This window comes from Capsaspora owczarzaki (assembly GCF_000151315.2).
Source record: "Capsaspora owczarzaki ATCC 30864 unplaced genomic scaffold supercont2.1, whole genome shotgun sequence".
Taxonomy (NCBI): domain Eukaryota; class Filasterea; order Ministeriida; family Capsasporidae; genus Capsaspora; species Capsaspora owczarzaki.
The window spans coordinates 3,774,750-3,794,338 of record NW_011887292.1 but is presented as its reverse complement, the minus strand read 5'-3'; the positions used below and the strand labels follow the sequence as shown (position 1 = coordinate 3,794,338).

General features: G+C 55.9%; 7 protein-coding genes across 7 annotated transcripts; 2 read left to right on the top strand and 5 right to left on the bottom strand.

The window, feature by feature from the left end:
* Positions 1-663: 663 nt before the first annotated feature.
* CAOG_01187 (DNA polymerase alpha subunit I) lies at positions 664-7,293 on the top strand (the record flags this gene model as incomplete). Its single annotated transcript, XM_004366001.2, has 12 exons — positions 664-714; positions 821-887; positions 1,228-1,372; positions 1,482-2,770; positions 2,959-3,336; positions 3,456-5,109; positions 5,215-6,124; positions 6,421-6,524; positions 6,638-6,748; positions 6,863-6,959; positions 7,058-7,195; positions 7,268-7,293. The coding sequence occupies exons 1-12, from the start codon at positions 708-710 to the stop codon at positions 7,291-7,293; spliced, it is 4,926 nt and encodes a 1,641-aa protein (XP_004366058.2). The 5' UTR covers positions 664-707.
* Positions 7,294-7,528: 235 nt separating this feature from the next.
* On the top strand, positions 7,529-8,762 carry CAOG_01186 (hypothetical protein). Its single transcript, XM_004366000.2, has 3 exons — positions 7,529-7,801; positions 8,314-8,435; positions 8,547-8,762. The coding sequence occupies exons 1-3, from the start codon at positions 7,566-7,568 to the stop codon at positions 8,612-8,614; spliced, it is 426 nt and encodes a 141-aa protein (XP_004366057.1). The 5' UTR covers positions 7,529-7,565; the 3' UTR covers positions 8,615-8,762.
* Positions 8,632-10,637, bottom strand: CAOG_01185 (hypothetical protein). Its single transcript, XM_004365999.2, has one exon. It carries the CDS (start codon positions 10,600-10,602, stop codon positions 8,836-8,838), a length of 1,767 nt encoding a protein of 588 aa, XP_004366056.1. The 5' UTR covers positions 10,603-10,637; the 3' UTR covers positions 8,632-8,835.
* A 22-nt stretch (positions 10,638-10,659) lies between these two features.
* CAOG_01184 (isoprenylcysteine carboxyl methyltransferase) lies at positions 10,660-12,084 on the bottom strand. The gene is made up of 3 exons (XM_004365998.2): positions 11,740-12,084; positions 11,311-11,443; positions 10,660-11,206 (listed from the first exon to the last, which is right to left on the bottom strand). The coding sequence occupies exons 1-3, from the start codon at positions 12,026-12,028 to the stop codon at positions 10,912-10,914; spliced, it is 717 nt and encodes a 238-aa protein (XP_004366055.2). The 5' UTR covers positions 12,029-12,084; the 3' UTR covers positions 10,660-10,911.
* A 93-nt stretch (positions 12,085-12,177) lies between these two features.
* CAOG_01183 (hypothetical protein) lies at positions 12,178-13,869 on the bottom strand. Its single transcript, XM_004365997.2, has 3 exons — positions 12,856-13,869; positions 12,553-12,658; positions 12,178-12,445 (listed from the first exon to the last, which is right to left on the bottom strand). Exons 1-3 carry the CDS (start codon positions 13,864-13,866, stop codon positions 12,246-12,248), a joined length of 1,317 nt encoding a protein of 438 aa, XP_004366054.1. The 5' UTR covers positions 13,867-13,869; the 3' UTR covers positions 12,178-12,245.
* Positions 13,870-13,958: 89 nt separating this feature from the next.
* Positions 13,959-15,823, bottom strand: CAOG_01182 (hypothetical protein). The gene has a single exon (XM_004365996.2). It carries the CDS (start codon positions 15,797-15,799, stop codon positions 14,264-14,266), a length of 1,536 nt encoding a protein of 511 aa, XP_004366053.2. The 5' UTR covers positions 15,800-15,823; the 3' UTR covers positions 13,959-14,263.
* A 447-nt stretch (positions 15,824-16,270) lies between these two features.
* On the bottom strand, positions 16,271-19,529 carry CAOG_01181 (importin alpha; the record flags this gene model as incomplete). Its single annotated transcript, XM_004365995.2, has 4 exons — positions 16,271-16,673; positions 16,903-17,292; positions 17,511-18,220; positions 18,267-19,529. The coding sequence occupies 4 exons, from the start codon at positions 19,527-19,529 to the stop codon at positions 16,271-16,273; spliced, it is 2,766 nt and encodes a 921-aa protein (XP_004366052.2).
* Positions 19,530-19,589: the final 60 nt, after the last annotated feature.

Sequence of the window (19,589 nt, the reverse complement as noted above, 5' to 3'; positions counted from 1 at the left end):
GCCCCGCCCCCATCGCAAACAACATCACACGGAAAAAAATACACAGCCGATATCTTTTGTTTTGTTTTTTTTTTTTTTGGATCTGCTCATCCTCTGCCTGGCCCCATTTCCTCATCGCCTCGCCGCCTTCGATCCTTGGCTGCTGCTGCTGCTCTCGCCAAGCAAGTGTCCGTTTTGCGTTGCGGTTGGCTGGTTTTGCAGCCGTCGCTGTGCAATCCGCAATTTCGCTGCTTGTCTTTGCTTGTGTTTGTTGTGTTTGCTCCCAAAGTGAAATTCTAACATACGAGAAGAAAAAGAAACAAGAAAAAGAAGCAAAAGAAGAAGAAAAAAGACAAGACTGAGATCAAGTCGAAAATGTGAGTGAAGTGAGTGAAGTGAGTGAAGTGAGTGAAGTGAGTGAAGTGAGTGAATTTAGTGTGAGTAACGCGTTTCACAACACTCTCAAAGGCAAGAGGCGTCGGAATAGGGCAATGAAACCTGCCAGCGAGGGAGCTGAAATACCCGCCGCCTCTCAAAAGCAATGAAAAGACTCGTTTTTTTCGAAACCCGACTTGGCTCACAAACCCCAGCTTTCAGCGAGCTCCTCCTCAAATCAATGTACAAACGCACTTGCTTGGATTCAACAACCTTCTCCATGCAGTGGCTCATTCTATCTTTGCTTCTTTTTGACCATTCTCGATTCTTTGCCTCAGTCAAACCATCAAACCATGGAAGGTGAGCGACCGCAGTGCCCAGCTTCGTCAAACCGCAGTCCATGCCCTTTCCCCCCCCCCCATCACGACGCCATTCTGACATTTTTGTTGCTTGTTTATTTGCACAGATCGGCCACGGCGTGCGACGCGCGGCAGCAGGCAGGAGCAGCGCGAAGGCGCCATCGAGCGACTCAAGTAAGCACCAGTTCACCTCCCTCCCTTCCACTCTCCTCGTTCCCCTACCCCGCATCGACGGCTGCGACCTCCTTCATGGTTCTGTGTTGTGTGTTATCGGTGCGTCCTGCAAAGTGACTCGTGGCTGAGTGTAGCTCCGCGAGCGTAAGCGCGCTTGGTCGATTGGGTTTTTTTTTTCCCGCCAAATCTTCCCGCCAAAAAACCACCAAAAAGTCGTCAAAATGCATCATCTGCTCGACAAAACACGCGTGCTCCTCCAAATCTCCAGCGATGCGCCGCTCGTCGAAACAAAACAAAACCTTCATGCTCATTACGCCCTCCTTTTGCTGCTTGTCAACAGGGCTGCACGAGCGGGAAAGTCCGGACTGCAAGTCGAGCTTCAAGAAAGCGTTTTCGAAGAAGTGGATGACGATCGCTCGCCCGGCCAGCGCATGGACGAGGTCGACTTTGTTGTTGACGACGATGGCAACGGCTATGTTGATCAGGTAATGCTGCTTGCACTTTTGCCGTGGAACAAGCAGAATGTGGGGCGTTGGCGTTGGTTGTCGTTTCTGCTCCACCTCATCGCAACTTGACCAAACCCATCATCCATAGGGCGGTGAGTGGTGGGAACACGACGAAGATGACGAAGACGGCTACGGCTCGGAAGAGATGGAAGGGGCAAATGCAAGCGACGAGGATGCCCGCCCATCCAAGTCTAGCAAGCGCGACAAGGCCAAAGGCGGGTCCTCCAAGTCCTCCTCCACTGCTGGCAAGGACAAGGCAGGCAAAAGTGCGAATAATGCGACCAGCAAGCCCCAGCCCGCGGGACCCAGTCGCATTCACAAAATGTTTGCAGCACAAGCGTCGGCGGTCAGCACGGGGCCTTCTGCGCGCGTCGGAGGCCAGATGCTGGGCGGAGCCGAGTTGTCCGCAAACGGGGCTGTAGCCGCTGATGTGGGCACCTCTCTCAAGCCAGATGAGGACGCCTTGCTCACTGCAGTCATGAGTGACACGGTGACGCCCGTCGCCAAACGCGTCAAACCCTCGGCCTCAACGTCTGCTGGCCGCCCCAAGCCAGGCGTGCCTGGCAGCAAAACCCGTGCCGCCCTTTCTGACATTGCGCTCTTTGGATCGGCCAAACAAACGGCTGCTGCAGCCGCTGAGGCGCCGGCAGTGTCTGCCCCTGCGGCTGCTGCTCGCCGAGTAGTGCAGCCAGCGCGACCAGCAGTTCGCAAGGTAGCCGCCCCGCCGTCTCGTGCCGAAGTTGCTGCCGTTGAAGCGCCGCATGCAATGCAAGTCGATGACAATAATGTCGACGAGAGCGCCTCTCCCGCGAAGGAGGCCGACTTGTTTGAGGTCGATGCAGTTGACGAGTCTTCCATGGACTTTGGCGACAGCATGGACAACGTTGACATGGACCAACTGCTGCGAGCGGAAAAGCTTGCTTCGTCCAAATCTGCGCGCGGCACTTCCCGCGCTGCTCCGCGAATGCTTCGCGCCGTGGACGACGATGAGCCTGCGGCTGCTCCAGTTGCCAAACCGGCCAACGCCACTGTCGTGTTCTCTTCCAGCGATGCGTCCATGATGGACACGACTCCGGATGTGAAATCACGCGCGTCCGCCATTCCGTCGCGTGCAATTGCCACCGTCGCTTCTCCAGCTCAAGCAGCGCCTGCTCCAAAGCAAGCTGCACCCACAGTTGCGCTTGCAAGCGCTGCTACACCGCTGCAACTGCCCACAGTGTCCAGTTCGTCCTCTGCCCTTCCGCTCAAGACCGACGAGGCCGGTGTTCAATACGTTCAATTCTACTGGCTCGACGCATACGAAGACATGACCATTTCGCCCGGTTTGATTTATCTCATCGGCAAGGTCTGGTCTGAGACGGACAAGCGCCATGTCAGGTGAGTATGCTTGTGGGGGGGGTGATTGTTTGTCTACGATGCCTTGTTCATGCGCTCACAGCAAACCAATTTATTTGGATTGGGGGTTTTTCCTTCGTTCGTTTGTTTGTTTGTTTTTTTGTTTTTGTTTTTGTTTTTGTTTTTGTTTTTGTTTTTGTTTTTGTTTTTGTTCTCTTGCACTCTCCCAGCTGCTGCGTCGTCGTGCACAACAACGAGCGAAACATCTTTATTCTTCCTCGCGAACACGCGTTGGATGCGAATGGAATTTCGACCGCTAAGGAAGTGACGATTGAAGACGTCGAGGACGAACTTGACAACGTGCGCGCAAAGTACCGCATCGAAGAGTGGCGCTCCAAGCCTGTTCAACGCTTGTATGCCTTTGGCCTGCCTGGCGTCCCGGCTTACGCCACCTACATCAAAGTCAAGTACTCTGCCGCGCTTCCGGCCCTCGCAGCTGCCGATCAATCCGGCAAAACGTACTCTCACATTTTTGGCACGACCACAAGTTGCCTCGAGCGCTTTCTCGTCAAGCGCGCCTTGATGGGCCCTTGCTGGCTCAAAGTTCCGTAAGTTTCTGGTCGCGCTGCCATTCTCTGCGCCGTTTGGGTGCTCGCGCGAGTCTCATTCTTTTTTTTTCTGTGTGTGTGTGCGTTTGCAATCTCTCTTCTCCCATGCAAACAAACAGATGTCGACCCAACAATGGAGCGCCCGAAACGTGGTGCGCACTTGAAGCGATCTGCGACAATCCCAAGTCCATTAGCAAGATTGCGGCACGCGATTTGCTGCCACCTCCTCTTGTGGTCTGCAGCCTGGCGATGAAAACCATCCTCAATGCATCCAAGCACAAACACGAGGTTGCAGTCGTCTCGCTCGTTTTGCACACAAACGTTTCCGCCGAGGGCGAGATGCCGACGACTGGATATGAGCATCTCACGCTTGTGGCCAAACCGGCCAACCGCACCCTTCCGTTTGGGTTTGCGAATGCATGCAAGACTGCAGGTTTCACACTCGAATCGTGCGACTCGGAGCAGCTGTTGCTCAACCGATTGATGAATACGATCGGGCAGGCCGATCCCGACATGCTGATTGGTCACAACTTTGTCGGATTTGACCTCGATGTGCTGCTGCATCGCATGCAGGATCTGAGCGTCCGCACCTGGTCCAAACTCGGTCGCCTGCGACGATCGCAGATGCCGCGTCTCTCCAACCACCATGGCTCGGACGCGTCGTTTGGCGAGCGCATTGTCCTTTCTGGTCGGTTGACCGCGGACATGTACTTGCAAGCCAAAGACCTCGTCAAGGCTCGAACCTACATGCTGACCGAACTGGCGCTGCTGCAGCTGGGCGAAGATCGGCCTGAACTGGACATTGAATCCATCTCCCAGCGCTTTAACGACTCTGCCGAACTGATTCAGCTGTGTCGATTGTGCGAAAAGGACGCCGTCCTCTCCGTTCGCCTGGCTGCCAAGATGATGGTCATTCCGCTGACGCGTCAACTGACAAACATTGCCGGCAATCTGTGGTCGCGCACGCTGCTCGGCGGTCGTGCAGAGCGCAACGAGTTTTACCTGCTGCACGAATTCTCCCGTCCCACGGTCTGGGAAGCCAATCGCAAGTTTATTCCGCCAGACAAGATTTACGCGAGCCAGGTGCGCAAGGCGGCTGCGGCGGCTGCAGCGGCTGCAGCGGGCAAAGGCAATCGTGGCAAAGCTGCTGCTGCAGCGGCGGACGAAGGAATGGACGAAGACGACCAAGGCCCGTCTGATCCGGCATCCACCGCGGCCGGTGGAGGTGCAGCGGCCGGTGCATTCAAGAAGCGCAAGAAGGCCGCGTACGCTGGTGGTCTTGTGCTCGAGCCAAAGAAGGGCTTTTACGACCGGTACATTTTGCTTCTCGATTTCAACTCGCTGTATCCGTCCATCATTATGGAGTACAACATTTGCTTCACCACGGTGGACAAGCCGCAGCCAGTGTCAGACCCGACAGGCCTGGAGGATGGCAATGGCCAGCCGCTGATGATTACACCTCCCGCTGAACTCCCTGCAAAGACTCGCAAGGATGGATTGCTGCCCCGTGTCTTGAGCCGTCTCGTGCAGCAACGTGCCTTGGCCAAGAAGGAGATGGCCAATCACCCCGAGCAAAAGCAGCAGTGGGACATTCGTCAGCGTGCCCTCAAGCTCACGGCCAACTCGATGTACGGCTGCCTCGGCTTTACCAACTCTCGCTTTTACGCCAAGCATCTTGCCGAGCTCATCACGGGACGCGGTCGTGACATTTTGCAGTCAACGGTGGATTTGGTGCAGCAGCAACTCAACCTAGAGGTCATTTACGGTGATACAGTACGTTCGGGATGAGGTGCATTTGCTTTTGCTGCTGTCTTCTATTTTTTTGCATTCTAAACAGCCTGTGAATCACTTAATTGCGGTGTGTGCACGTTTTTACAGGATTCAATCATGATTAACACTCAATCTATACACTTGCCAGATGTGCTGGAAGTGGGACAGCGAGTCAAAAAGCAAGTCAACGACCGCTACAAGCAGCTTGTGATTGAAATGGACGGCATCTTCAAGTCCATGCTGCTGCTGAAAAAGAAAAAGTACGCGGCCCTGTCTGTGCATCTGAAGGACGGCGCGGTGGAAATGGTCAACGGAGCGCCGCGCGTTTCCCGAGAAACCAAGGGTCTGGATATTGTGCGTCGTGACTGGTGCGACTTGGCCCACGACGCGGGTAACTTTGTGCTCAACCAGATTCTCAGCGACAACAATGCCGCATCAATTGATGACGCTGCTGAAGGCGTCTTGTCGAAGGACGCTCTGGTCGAGCGCATTCGCACCTATCTGTTGCAGCTGGCCGCCGACGTGCGAACCGGCAAGACTCTGCTGAACAAGTTTGTCATCAACAAGGGCTTGACCAAAAATCCCGAAGAGTACGCGGACAAGAAGAGCCAGCCGCACGTCCAAGTTGCCCTGCGCCTAAAGGAACAAGGCAAAGCCGTGCGTGCAGGCGACACAGTCCCCTACGTTATCTGCAGCGGTAGCCAGGAATTGGGCCCGGCAGACCGCGCCTATCACCCAGATGAGATTCTGCGCGCGTTTTCTCGCGCCATTGCCGCGCAAGCACAGCTCCCGTCTGACGCACCGCTCCCTCAGCTGGACATTCAAACGGCAACATCTGCGGTACCGGCTAGCGCGATTGCGTGTGAGCTCAATGTCGATGTCGAGTGGTATCTCAAGTACCAGGTCCATCCCGTCATCTCGCGCCTGTGCGATCCGATTGAGGGCACCAGCGCCGCGCTCATCGCCGAGTACCTTGGCCTGGATACGACCCCCTACACCCATCGGACCTCCAGCAACGGTGGCCACGACACCGAAGACGCCGCCATCCTGGAAATGAGCGATGAAGAGCGATTCCGCGAGCGCAAGCGAGAGAGAGAGAGAGAGAGAGAGAGAGAGAGAGAGAGAGAGAGAGAGAGAGAGAGAGAGAGAGAGAGAGAGAGAGAGAGAGAGAGAGAGAGAGAGAGAGAGAGAGAGAGAGAGAGAGAGAGAGAGAGAGAGAGTTTGTGTGTTTGTGTGCTTGTGTGTCGTTGGCAAGAGCGTCAACTCATTCCTGTGTTTTCTTTGTGCTTGCACAGGGTCCTGGTTACCAAACAGGGATGGCTTGCCCAAGGCCCAACTGCACGGGCGAGTTCCGTGCCGTTTCTGTGATGAATCGCTTGACAATCATGATGCGAGGATTTATCGATGAGTATTATCAGGTGTGCATGCTGCTGTTGCGGTTGGTGTGGTTTTGCTGTTGTCGAGCGCTCTTTCGTGCTGTCCGTCTCCGGTTTTAACCTTGTCTCTGTGGCCTGATTCCTTGACTTGGCAGGGCTGGATGAAGTGTGACGATGCAGCATGCCAACAGCAGCGCACCCGCCAATTGTCTGTGAATGGCCGAAAGTGTCTCAACCCCGGCTGCAAGGGCACCATGCGTCTTGAGGTACCATCACAAAAATCTGTCGTGCTCGGGTTCTCGTGTGGAGATTCACTGACTTTGTTGTTGCTTGTGGTGGATTTGTTGTTGGGGTTTTTTTTTTTTTTTGGACTGGATTAGAATACCGATACAAAGCTGTACACTCAGCTGTTGTACTTCCAGCGACTGTTTGACTTGCAGCGCGCCTTCCAGAAGATTGAAGATTCCGAGCAGCGAGGTGTGTTTTTTTTTTTTTTGCTTCGAGCTTGGATGTACACGACTATATTTGTCGGCTGGCACTCATTCAAACCGTGCCTCCGTCTCTTCTGTATATAGCGTTGGCCGTGCGCATGATTGAGCCCTACCGCGCGGACATTGTTCGCGTGCATCAGCATGTCAATGCCACTTTCAACAAGTCCGCCCGACAATTTGTGAATTTGCGCTCGCTGTTCTCGTTCTTGCGAGGCCCCACAGGTACCGCTGTCGATGATGTGGGCTGTTTGTAGGTTGTTTGTTCGATGTTGCTAACACTGTGCGTTCAAACAGGTGTCTCGAGCAAGCCCGGCAAGTGAGGGGTGAATGCGTTCTTGTCCTTCCTTCCTTCCTTCCTTCCTTCCTTCTGCGTTAGAAGTTGCTGCTTTCTTTTCCATGCTTGGTGTTTCTTCTGTTCTTATGCATTGTTGCGTGCGCTGCCTGTCGATTGATTGTCCTGTACCGATTGAAATGCTGTTTTGCCTTCGCTGAACTCGTCGTATGCTCCTCGACTCTTTCCAGCCCTTCAACCTTGACTTCCAACAGTCAGTCATTGTTTCTTTTTGTAGTAGTTGTTCAATCACACTCTGATATGCCTGCACCAAAGATCAACCGCGGCAAGCAGCCCAAGATTGACCGCATCACACGCGTGCAAAAGCAGCAGCGCCGCCGCGCGACCGCCCAGCGCCAACAACAGCGTGCGGATGCTGCCTCGGCTGCCGACGCCGACCAGATGCAAGACGGCGACGAGCCGCGCTACAGCGAGAGCGATCTGGCCAACGCCGTCCAGGAGCGGCTCCTCCACAAGGTCATTGCCAAGCAGACGAGGTGAGCGCTCACGTCTGCAGCCACCACGCAACACCATCGAGCATTTGGCAGCACGCAAAACCGACCTGGTAGCGGGGAACCAAGCGGACGTGGGGTTTGCTGAGCTGGGCTGAGCTGAGTGGTGGTCGTTGATCGTGGTTTGGCACACATGGAACGCAGGCAAGCCTCAGTCCCAGTGTCAGTGTTGCCCACCCCGCCCCCACCCCGCCCCCACCTCAGCTCGTGTGCCGCGATTCGGGGCGCATTTGAAGCAGTTTGAGATGGATGGAATTGTCGCTTGACGGATGGCGGTCGTGTGCGAGTGCTGCAATGCGCACACACATGGGCAGTGCATTGCGCCACCAACCAGCAACCTTCCTCGCATTCATTTCTAAGCACGCAGTGATTTAGTCACAGCGTAACCCTGCACTTGGCCAGCAGCAGCAGAGAGACGATCGCTCGAGATGCAGCTGCTTTCCAAATGCTCAACAACGCTGACCTTTGACACACACTTTTGCTCCTATCAAACACAGGACAAACCCCAACACAAACACAACCATTTCTGGCAAGAAGAAGCGTTTGTTGATGAAGGAAATCCGACGAGCGCACAAGGAGAGCGGCGCCGCTGGACCCGCTGTCAACCCTCAAGATGTTGGTACGTTTCATCAAACAAAAAGTGTTCCATGGTGCACGTCTCTGTGTTTTCGTTCGTTGGCTCACGTTCCAATTGTGCGCATGTGTGTGTATGTGTTACTGTGACGCACAGTGGTCGCCATGGAGGTCCAAAGACCAGCTCGTGGCAAGGGTGCCTCCGACGTTGCGCCCATGCAATAAGATGTCATTGGTTGTTTTGTTTGTTTTGTCACCTTTTTTTTTTTTTCGGCTCGACGGATGGTTGTTTTGGATTTGCGTGTACTGTCTCATTCTTACGAAACTCAACGACAAGGTCGGTCTACAATTGCGCATGACTGGCAGAGACCAAAAACCCCTGCGCCTCACACACACACACACACACACATACACACACAAAGCACACTCATCCCCTTCATTGACTCTCAGAAAATGCCAGGAATGAACGCGTAGGGAACAGCTTCGAGGTAGCGATCCCAGTCCTTGCCGTACTTGAGCGCACAGCGGGTCATGTCGCGGTCGTAGCGGTGGAGAATCATGGAGGTGAAGAAGATGACGTAAAAGTACGGGAGGAAGTGGCCAAAGCCGCACGACAAGCCCCAGATCAGGGCAAAGCAAATGTCACACGAGTAGTGGATTTTGCGGGCAAACTGCCACCAGCCGTCGACAAGCAACGGAGAGCCCGACGCGGTTTCAATGACCTTTGGGTTGGTCAGCGTTCGCCACGGCAGGTTGGGGAAGGTCCAGCGCTTGACCACCGTGCCTTCGCGCTCGAGCCGGAAGTGGTTTTTCTGCGACTGGGCAGTGTCCCAGATGTAGTATGCCGCGAGCAGAATGACGGCGAGCGCCACGACAGTTGCCACGCTGTACTCTGGATCGTGCGTCACCAGGTAGACAGACTGCAGGCAGTACAGGAACGGCACGCCCGCAAAGTTCCAGAAGGACAGCATCCAGCCAAACTTTTCGTAAAACATGTCCCAGGTCGGCGGAACATAGTGCTCACCCTTGGCGGTCGCGTTCGCGTACAGACCGTGGGCAAGCACGAGCAGGTAGAGCGAGGGTGGCACGGGCTTGTCCTCGCTGGCCAGCTTGGCGACGCACGAAACCGTGTTGATGAAGAGCAGATACCACGAGATGCGAATCTCGGCAAAGAACTTGAAATCGAGCAGACCAATGCGCGGGTGCAGGATGGCGCCCATGAAAAAGTCGTAAATCACGCTGCCCGTCATGCGGTGGGTCATGTTGGCGGCGCGGCCGTAAACGTAGCACGCGAGCGCAACGCCGTTGCCAGCGAGGACGGCGGTGGACATCATGCGGCCCATGTTGTCGTAGTACCAGACAAGCGGGCTGTGCTCGAGCTGGAACAAGTACTCGTAGGCCGGCTTGTAGAAGGCGATGGCGATGCCGACGAGGGTCAGGTACCACGAGAGCAGCCCGTTGCATCGGTAGACGAGGCGATCGCCCTTGTCGTCGGGGCGACCCAGCAGATCGAGACCCGGCAGGACGCACGCAAACACGCCCTCGACCACGACGAACGCAACGTAGAAGGCGAGCGTGGCGGCGGTGGGAGTGGTCGCCTGGACGAGCTGGCTCGCCGCGTGGCCGACATCCGCGAGCGAGGTCGGCGCGTACATGTTTCCGCCGTTAAAGTGGAGCGCGTAGTAGACATAGTACAGGATGACATGGCTGACCACCATGATGCTCAAGCACCCAACGGGTCCTCCAAACTCGTACGCAGTGTGTTCCACGGCGCGCAGGGCAGCCGAGATCGTCGTCGTCGTCGCCGTCGTCGCCGTTGTCTTCAAACCGCGTGAAGTCGCAGCCGACGAATGGGAAGCCGGCGTGCGTTTGCTCGCAACAAGCGGCGTTCTTCCACCCCGCGACTCGGACCCGGATGCAGATCCAGCCCCAGACCCAGCGCCAGGGGCAGCCAGGGTGTCTGCGTTTTGCGTTGGCGTGCCTGTGGCGGCGGCAGAAGAGGCGGCGGGGACGGTCCGGCGGCGGACTGGCGAGGATTGCTCGTTGTTGGTGCTGGATCGTGACCGCGACGGGCTCCTTGTCGTCGTCGTCGCTCCCCCTGCTGCCGAGGCTGCTGCCTTGCGCGCGGGGCTCTTGCTGCGAGTGGCGCTGCGACTGCGGCGTTGTTGCTCAGCCGACGGCGAACTCGAACTCGAACTCGAACTCGACGGCATTGAGTAGAAAAAAAAAAACGAAAAAAAAAGGGAAAAAAAACCGGTTTTAGAATGATTTTTTGGATTTTTTGTGTTTTTATTATTGGAAGTTTTTTGGCGGGAAAAAACAAAATTATGAATCACGAAAACAAAAACAATGATGATTAAGCAAGTTAAGTGAAGTGATGCACAAAACTGCAATGGCATGAAAACAAGCAAAGAGTAGCGCAGCGCACAGGACGCAAACGAAAAGCACAAAAACCGCTCTCTCTCTCTCTCTCTCTTCATCGCGCTCATTGCTCCTGCTCGCCGCGCACACACGACTGCCCATCACAGGACAAACGGAATGATGCGCTTCGTCCGGCGCTGGTAGTCGACATACTGCGCACCGAGCTCGGACACGAGCATTCGCTCCTCGAGAATGATGCGCGCAGTCCAGAGCGCCGTCATGACCGTGGCAACGATCGCAAACACGGCAAGATTCTGAGAAACCACGAGCGCATGCGAAAAGAACAGGAGAATGTTCGCGAGGTAGCCTGGGTGCCGGATGTAGCCATACGGCCCTGCGGTGATCACTCGCTGGCCCTCCTGCACCTTGAGCGAGCGTGTAAAGTAGATGCCGAGCCTGTGGGTGAACGAGTCCAAACAAGTGCTGAGTGTTCACGTCTCTTGTTGATACGTTTTTTGCAATCAAAAAGCCGAACATCAACAGAACAGACGGGTCTGTACAATTGCATGGAATGGAAACGCAGCCAGATTGCGAATGCTTGAATCGCAAACACGAGCACGATCGCGATCGAAGGCAGCGAAATCGCAAACGATGCAAACACGCCCAGCGCACCAGCGAACGGGAAGAACGTGCCTGTGGGTGCAAGTACGTCGAGCAAAAAATCAGGGTGAGTGAACCGAACAATCCGCGCGGGTCTCGGAGTCTCAGAGTGCCCTCAACCAGCCAACCAACCAACCAAGCAAAACCGCCCCAAAATGCTGCATAGATTGAACACACAATCACTGATATAAGGATATATCCAAATTGCTCGGACTGATTTCGTGCTCGACGAGTATCAACATTTGTAGGAAAACTCAGACGACCCAGATTGGCACACGTTTTGAGACTGTCATCAGTCGCAGCGCTAGGCTGCACTTTGATGTGCTTACAGAGAACGAGGACAATCACATTGGCGCGCGTGGACTTGTCGGAGACGGCTCTGGCGGTGGAGCTGCTGTGGCGTGCGTAACGCTCGGTGCCAAACCAGTATACGACGACCATGACGAGCGAGATCAGCGAAACCCAGCTTGAACTGCTACTCGACGACGACGATGATGATGATGCTGATGATGAAGTTGTTGTTGCTGTTGTTGTTGTGTGTGGTTGCTGCGCTGAGGCTGCAGAACAAGCGGCAACAACCAGAAGCACCGAAACGACCGCGCAAATTTGCCAATGCATTCGCGTTTGTAAGATTGCAAATCACAACAACAACAACAAAGACTGAGGACGAGGTCAGAGTCAGAGTATGGATGGAAGCAATTCTGATCAGGACAAGCGCATGTCAAGTCCTTGATCTATCAGGGGCAACGGGATCCGAGCACAATCTGCCCAAGCTCAACACTGAATGCACGAACGCTTCCGCAATGTACTGCAAAAACTGCTATTAACAACAGGGCTATGCGGATGCAACATCATACACGGCCTGGCCCCATGCTTCGGCGGACACTGGCGTCGTTGCTGATAGGGGTGCTGGTGCTGGTGCGGCAAGCTGCTCTGTAATCCATTCCTGCACTTGCTCCAACGACTGGAACGTCCGGCTGATACGTGGCACGATGGTTTTAGATTCCAGCTTATCCATCACTTCTTTGAGAATGTCTGCGCGTGCACCAGCATGCATCAACGCGTGAGGACAGGCGAGTGAGATGCGACCCCTCAAAAAAAAAAAATCGACCAAAAAATGCAACACAATCATCAAAACATACGCAAGAGCCGTCCCTGGTGAGTGCCAGACAGCACCCATGCGTGCTCAAATAAGAAGCACAGCGATGCAGACTTTTGCAATAGTAGTTGAGACTCTGGCGGATCGAGCTGAAACAGAGCAACCCAAAATGCAGCGTGAGTACAAGCCAAAAAACACCAATCAACCGACCAAATCCTACGCGCGTTGCAGACTGCCAAACTCAATCTCCAACCAACCGGCGCAAAGCCCCCCCCCCTCCTCCTCCTCCACCTCCGCCTCCATCAAAATCATCTCCTGAAAACCCCGCAAATACACAAACATTTACCTGCAAGTGTGATACGCTGGTCACCCAGCGGCCATGGACAGCAAGACACGATATCAGCTCGTGTTTGCTGTAGAGTACTTGTGTCGGATCGACCTTGTTGTATTGACGCACGAGACCGCTGTCGATTATCACATCCACACCGAAACCGGACGTCTCTTGCATGACGGCACTCACCAGCGGCGAAACGCGAGGCGTGCCCAGCAAGCTCGCAGCACCCGCTGAAAATGGATATGTGCGACCAGCAGTTGCACTGGAGCCGCCCGCCGTGCCTATTGCGGTGCGAATCACGATAGCTTTGGGCAGACTGGTCGAAATCCACTGTGCCTCGGCGTCGTTTGCAGCGGCAACCAGCACACGAGCGCCCCACGCCTGGGCCAACTGAGCAGTGGCAAGGGCAGCAGTTTGCGGATTTGTCACTCCGAGGACGAGCACACTCTCGCCGGGGGCAATCCGGGCCTTGTAGTGCAGCGCCGTGAACGCCATGACGCCTGGCTTGAGCGCTGCAGCAGCAACGTGGTGCGGGATGCCCGCCGGCTTGCGCACAATGTTGGCCACGCTGACGAGCGCATATTCTGCGAGTGCTCCGCCCGAGCCCGAGCCCGAGCCTGAGCCTGAGCCTGGAGCAAGCAGGCCGACGACCTCATCGCCGACGCGCAGCTGCGACCCGACGACCGCCGCGCCCAGCCGGACGACAATCCCGCTCACCTCGCAGCCCGGCACCGCGGCAACAGGCTGTTGTGAGGGTTGCGCTGGCGATGGTCCTGCTGCGCTCGAGCTTGAGATTGAGCGGCTGGCTGATCCCGCCGCAGCAGATCCCGCCGCGCTTGCTGCACACAGGCGCAAGTCACGCAGATGGACTGCGGATGCTCGGACCTCGAGCAGGACTTCATGTGGCAGCGGAGTGGGGAGCGGTCGCGAGTCGGCCACCGCGAGCTGCAATGGCGGTGGCTCGGCCAATGCATCCGACTGCGACGAAGACGCGGCGCCGAGCGCGACAGTCAGCGCGCGCATTGTTTTTGAGAACTGAGACGAGGAAAGAAGAAAAAGAAAGTAATCACAACGGAGAACAACGAACAAAAAAAAATCGGAACAAAGAGAAAAAATATGGCAAAAACGTTAGATTGGATGTTGAGTGGAAACGAGCGTTGATGGTTGATTTTGGCCCAAGTCACTCACTAGCATACAATGCAATGCAGAACAACACGACATGCAGGCGAAAAAATATCTGACACAGAGCGGTGGGAAAACAAAACGAGATGGCAGAACGATGGGGGGAAAAGCAAAGAAAAGCGCAAATACACAACCAAACATGCAGCCAACAAAGCCGCAACAAACACACTCAAGCAACAAACCACACCTGTACACAAAAAAAAACAATCGAAAAACAAAAACAAGCTGGCTGATACACTTAAACGGCAGGGCGTGTGGCGGAAAGACCTCCAGCAAACGTGCGCGTCAACTCAAGCAGCAGCGGCTGAGGGAGGGTCTCGAGCGCACGGCCGCCCGCGATCGTGGCGGCATTGCGGAGGAGAAACCGAAGACAGACCTCTTTGAGCTCTGGATAAAACTCGGCAACGCGCTCAAAGATCGGGACAACGTTGTCGACGGTGAGCGCAAAGCGAAACTCGTCCACGCAAATGCGGCGAACCTCGGCGACGTCGTACTTGTCGGCTGTGTGATACAGCCACGCAATCACGTCGGGCGACACCTGCACGGTGCCCGTGTACATGAACTCGAGCAGCTTGCGGAAGGCGCGCGGCTCAATGTCGGGAATCACCACTTGCGACGAGGCTCGCTCAAGCGTGTCGTGGGCAAACATTGGCCGGAACACTGGGCAGCGCGCAGACAGGATGTTGCGATGCGCGGGAATCGAGACGCCCTGGACCACGAACGTCACGTCGGCAAACTCGCCGCTGCTCAGGAGCGCGCCGAGATCCTGGCTCAGCTTTGAGCCAGTGTTGACTGGCTGCTGCCGCAGCGAGTTCATGACCTCCTTGCGAGTGGTCTCGTCGTAGCCCGGGTCGCCCACCAGCTGAACGCTGTCAATCTCGCACCAGGTCGTGGCACCGCGGCAATTCAGCTCGAGTCGAATGTAGTTGGAGGCGACATCCAACCGCTCGAGCGGCGGTGTAAAGATGCGCGACGTGACATGGTGCGGCCCCACGGTCGGCGCTCCAGACCACAAGACAACCCAGTTGCCCTGCGGAACGCGAGCCATCTCGGTGGTGGGAGTGGCGGCGGGTGCCAGCGCGGGCGCCGCAACCCGTCCGCCGGGCAGATCCGTCCGCTGGAGCGCCAGGATGCGCACGACCGCGCCCGGGCTGTTGGTTTCGTAAATGTTGACTGCCTTGATGACGACGGGCTTGTGGAACTGCAGGGTGACAAACTCAGTCTCCATGCCCACGGTGCCTTGCGCCCAAGCCCCCTGGATGTCACCCATGGCCGGGTAGACGCGCGGCGCCCCGATGATGCATCGCGCAGCCCAGGTGGTCGTGTTGTACTCTGAGCTCCACTCGGGGACGTCCTGGACCCACTGCTGCGACCACTGCTCGGGCAATGCCTCATAGTTGGAGCCCAAATCGAGCTCGCTTGTCGGCGTTAGCAGCGCAGTGATCTCGTTCAGCAGCACAGCAACGTCGTTGTCCGAGCACGACAGTCCGCGGCTGAGCGTGCTATTGCGCAGCAGTGTTGTTGTTGCTGCTGCTGATGATGCGGAAGAGGTTGAGGCTGAGGTTGAGGCAGAGGCTGAGGTTGAGGATGGCTCGGATTCGAATGCTGACCTCAGAGTTCGGTGAGGCGCTTCTTTGGCGCTTCCGTCCTGCGAACGAGCGACGCGCGAGGAAGAGTCTGCATTGACATCAGCAGCAGCAGACGACGACGACGACGAGGAAGATGAAGAAGAGGAAGAGGACGGAGACAAGGACGAAAACCAGGATGTTGACATGCTCAGTGACAAAGCCAAAGATGGACAAACTAGACTGAGCGCTGACTTGCTATGATACATGTATGGTATTGGAAGGAGAAGAGATTTAAACAAACAAAAAACAAACAGAGAGAGGAAGAGTGGAAAATGCGATTGAAATACGAGAAAATGTCGTGATTGACAAGCTGACGATTCGGCAATGCAATTTGAAAACGAGTCAAGGACAAGGACTGCTGAGCCTTTTTTCAGGATGTCATGATGTCATGGTTATTGCTATCACAACCTCTTGAGCCAGAACTAGCGGCTTTGCATTGGAAAAAGTAATCAGTGATTCAACAGGAAACAAAGCAAATGGAGGGGGGCAAGGCATGTCAACAGACACCACAACAACAACAACAACAACAACAACAACCAACAAGTGCAACAACAACAACACGTAGCAAGCTAGAGCAACAGGTACAAAGCAAAAGCTACAAAAGCAACACGGCGAAACTACAGGTCAAAGCGACTGCCAGAGTCGTCAGAATCATCCTCCCACCCATCGTCACTTTCAATTTCCGACTGTGCCTCGTCGCTGCTTGCTGTTGCTCGGTTGGGACTGCGAATCTCGACATGCTCACGATCCGAAATCGCTTCGTTGAAAAACTGGTCAACCAAGTCGCCTGCTTCATTCCCGACTTCGCCTTCGTGCTGGCGCAAATCATCCAGAATCCCGAGTAAATCCGAGGTCGCGATAGCCCGAGTGACAATGCGATCGTCGGGAGCTTCAGTTGAGCTCTCGGCTTCCAGCACTGCACGAAGTCCCTCCAAGACTACACGCATGGAGCGGGGCTCGATGGTGCCTCCTCTGCAGCAGTGCAACATGGCAGCAAATCCGCCGAGCTCGTGGACAAGACTACACATTCGAGCGACAGACGCGGGCAAAAACCAACAGCAAAAGGACAACGAATCAAACAAGTGTCCGTCAGCACACCAACCAGCGCTGAACAAGTTGCACGAGAATCAAAGCAACAAAAACACCGTCCGTCGGTTGCTGCAACCACCAAAACCACACACACACACACACACACACACACACACACACACACACACACACACACACACACACACACACACACACGTACAGATGTTGGGAGCGACGGCCACCAGAAGCCAAGTTGCTCAGTACGTAGATGGCCTCGTGCTTGACATGCTGGCGATCGTTTTCAATGATGTGAATGATGCGCGGCAAGACACCGGCGTCAATGACTTGTTGAATCTGCTGAGTGCTGCCAGCGGTGATATTGGACAGCATCCAGCACAGCTCTTTTCGCAACTCAGTTCGAGGGTGGGTCAGCAGTGCCGCGCAGCGTGCGAGAAGACCATGCTGGAGGAGCTGTTGCGTTTGATTGTCGTCGCCAGTGGCAATGTTGGCACATGCGCGTACAGCCGGTGTCACGATGGAGTTTGCCACTCCCGCGCCTCCCAGAAACGAGATGAGGATGGGAAGCAGCGGGGCGCGCTCTGGTCCTCCTCTGAGAATTGGTTGGCAAGAGATGATAGGCAGGAAGTTGAACGGAAACGCAGGACCCCGGAGGTAAACATGGGACCCAAAATAAAGAGAGTAGAGTGGTACACAAGCAATGAGAATTTCACAAAGTTACCCAACAACACGAACCCTAACCCCCTGTTCCCCCAAGTTCACTCGGAAAACCTCGCCTGCCTCGCCAAAAACATCCAACCTCGTACTCACCGAAAGTCAAGCAGCGCTTGGATGCGCTGGTTTGGGCCATCGCAAATGTACGAGATTGCCCAAAGCGAGTCAGTGACCACACTTTCATCGTCACGAAGCTCCGTCAAAAGACGATAGAGGATGGCGAGGGAGATTCTCACGTGGTCGAGCAGAGGCTGCGGCTTGCCTCGACACAAGTTCGAAATGGCCCATGCAGTGTTGCGAACAAAGGTAATGTCCGACCTCAGGCGTTGAGAATCCAGCTGGGACAGCACACGCACGAGCTGTCTCATCGCCCCGGCCTCGAGACAGTAATTGCGCAAAGCTGGCGAGTCGCCGGCAATGTTGCCAAGCGCCCAGATGGCTTGATCTGCAATCCGCGTGCTGCTCGAGGCAACCATGCGGATGAAGCGCTCGACGCAGTTGGCATCCACGACTGTCAGGGATTGTGTCGAGTTGCCAGACGCAATGTTGGTGATTGCCCAAGCGGCCTCGTACTGCAAATCGACATCGTCGGCAACGTCCAGCAGGGAGACCAACACGGGCACGCAGCCCGTGTCAATGACCGTGTTGATCGGAGGCGCGTTCTCAATCGACAGGATTCGACGAATGTGGATGCACGCGCTGCGACGAATCTCCGGGTGGGAGGAAACGAGACGGGCGGCCACCTGCTGCACAAAGCTCTCGGTGACCGTGAGAGTGTCGCGCGAGTAGTCAATGTGAACGTCGCGCTGTTGTTCAAAGGTGTCACGCAGTCGGGCCATCACTGCCTCCTCGTGGTGTCGTCGCTTGCGGTCGGAAGAGCGTGGTGGGAATCGGTGTGAGGCCTTCAGCATCGAGCAGTGCTGGCCGTGGCATTGGCGCAAGCGCGCGCGGGATTGCTGCTGCTGCTGCTGCTGCTGCTGCTGCTGCTGCCGCTGCCTGTTGCGACTGCTGTGCAGTTACAACGGACGCAAAGTAGCGCTGACGGATGGATTCGTCAAACAGGGCGGCGACGGCGGCGCGATCCACCAACGGGGAGCGCGAGAGACGACGATCGCGAGGCTCAAACTCGAATCGGATCGGGTCGTCCGCTTGCACCGCCGACTCCTGCTGCTGTTGGGGTTGTTGCTGTGGGGCAACAGCTGACGTCTTTTGCTGGCGTTTGGTCTGCGAGGAGGAGCTCTCATTGTCGCTCTCATCGGATTCCCAGGCATGCGCTTCCAGCTCGGCGTCAGCGTCCGGGGCGGCATCACTCGTCGCGCCGCGGTTGGCATTTCCCCGGCTTGGCGTAGCATTCCCGGCAGTTCCAGCACCGGATGAGCCAGCGCTCGTAGCCGCAGCAGCAGCAGCAGCAGTAGTGTTGTCATCGACGAGTAGGATTGCGCGTCGGAGGGTGGCCATCCGCCAGCGCGACTCCGAGTCCTCCGCCAGCACCATTTCAGCGTGCTTCCCCTTGCTGGTGATGGGCACGGTTGGCTTGTACGTGTGCGTGACGATGCGCGACTGGATGGAGAGCGCGACCAGCTTGCGCGTCGCCTCGTCCATAGCGAGCTGCTTGGTGCCTGCGTCCGCGTCGGCGTCCGCGTTCGTGCCTGCATCCGCGTTCGTGCCTGCATCCGCATCAGCAGCAGTCGCAGTGGCAGTCGCAGTGGAAGCAGAGCGTCGGCCAAAGATGACGGCTTTGCTTGCTTTGGTTGAATCAGCGCTGCTGCTCCGCCCTGGAGTCCCATCACCGCCATCACCGCCATCACCAGCCGCAGATGCAGATTGAGATGCAGATGCAGATTGAGATGCAGATGCGGATGCGGATGAGCCTGTGGTGCTGCTGTCTGCAGGCGCCGCCGCCGCATTGTGACGCGTTGCAACAAACCCTCCGCTCGCATCAAACCGGAGCTCCCACCCAGCACTCCCAGCACTCGAGCCAGTCGCTCCACTCGAGCCAGTCACTTCAGCCACTCCAGTCGCAATGGCAGGCACAGCAGCATTATTGGCACTGGCACTGGCACTGGCATCGGCCGCAGCGGTCGTCGTCGTCGCTGTGCTGACTTGTTCGCTCATGGCTTTTTGATGTTCGGACAAAAAAAAATGAATGAATGAATGAACGGTTGATCCAGAAAT

Coding starts and splice junctions, on each gene's coding strand:
- CAOG_01186 (XM_004366000.2), top strand. CDS start 7,566: ATGCCTGCACCAAAGATCAACCGCGGCAAGCAGCCCAAGATTGACCGC. Junction 7,802..8,313: donor GTCATTGCCAAGCAGACGAG/GTGAGCGCTCAC, acceptor TATCAAACACAG/GACAAACCCCAACACAAACA. Junction 8,436..8,546: donor TGTCAACCCTCAAGATGTTG/GTACGTTTCATC, acceptor TGTGACGCACAG/TGGTCGCCATGGAGGTCCAA.
- CAOG_01185 (XM_004365999.2), bottom strand. CDS start 10,602: ATGCCGTCGAGTTCGAGTTCGAGTTCGAGTTCGCCGTCGGCTGAGCAA.
- CAOG_01184 (XM_004365998.2), bottom strand. CDS start 12,028: ATGCATTGGCAAATTTGCGCGGTCGTTTCGGTGCTTCTGGTTGTTGCC. Junction 11,444..11,739: donor TGTGATTGTCCTCGTTCTCT/GTAAGCACATCA, acceptor TTGCACCCACAG/GCACGTTCTTCCCGTTCGCT. Junction 11,207..11,310: donor CGTTTCCATTCCATGCAATT/GTACAGACCCGT, acceptor GTTCACCCACAG/GCTCGGCATCTACTTTACAC.
- CAOG_01183 (XM_004365997.2), bottom strand. CDS start 13,866: ATGCGCGCGCTGACTGTCGCGCTCGGCGCCGCGTCTTCGTCGCAGTCG. Junction 12,659..12,855: donor CCAGCGTATCACACTTGCAG/GTAAATGTTTGT, acceptor GCTCTGTTTCAG/CTCGATCCGCCAGAGTCTCA. Junction 12,446..12,552: donor TCACCAGGGACGGCTCTTGC/GTATGTTTTGAT, acceptor GTGCACGCGCAG/ACATTCTCAAAGAAGTGATG.
- CAOG_01182 (XM_004365996.2), bottom strand. CDS start 15,799: ATGTCAACATCCTGGTTTTCGTCCTTGTCTCCGTCCTCTTCCTCTTCT.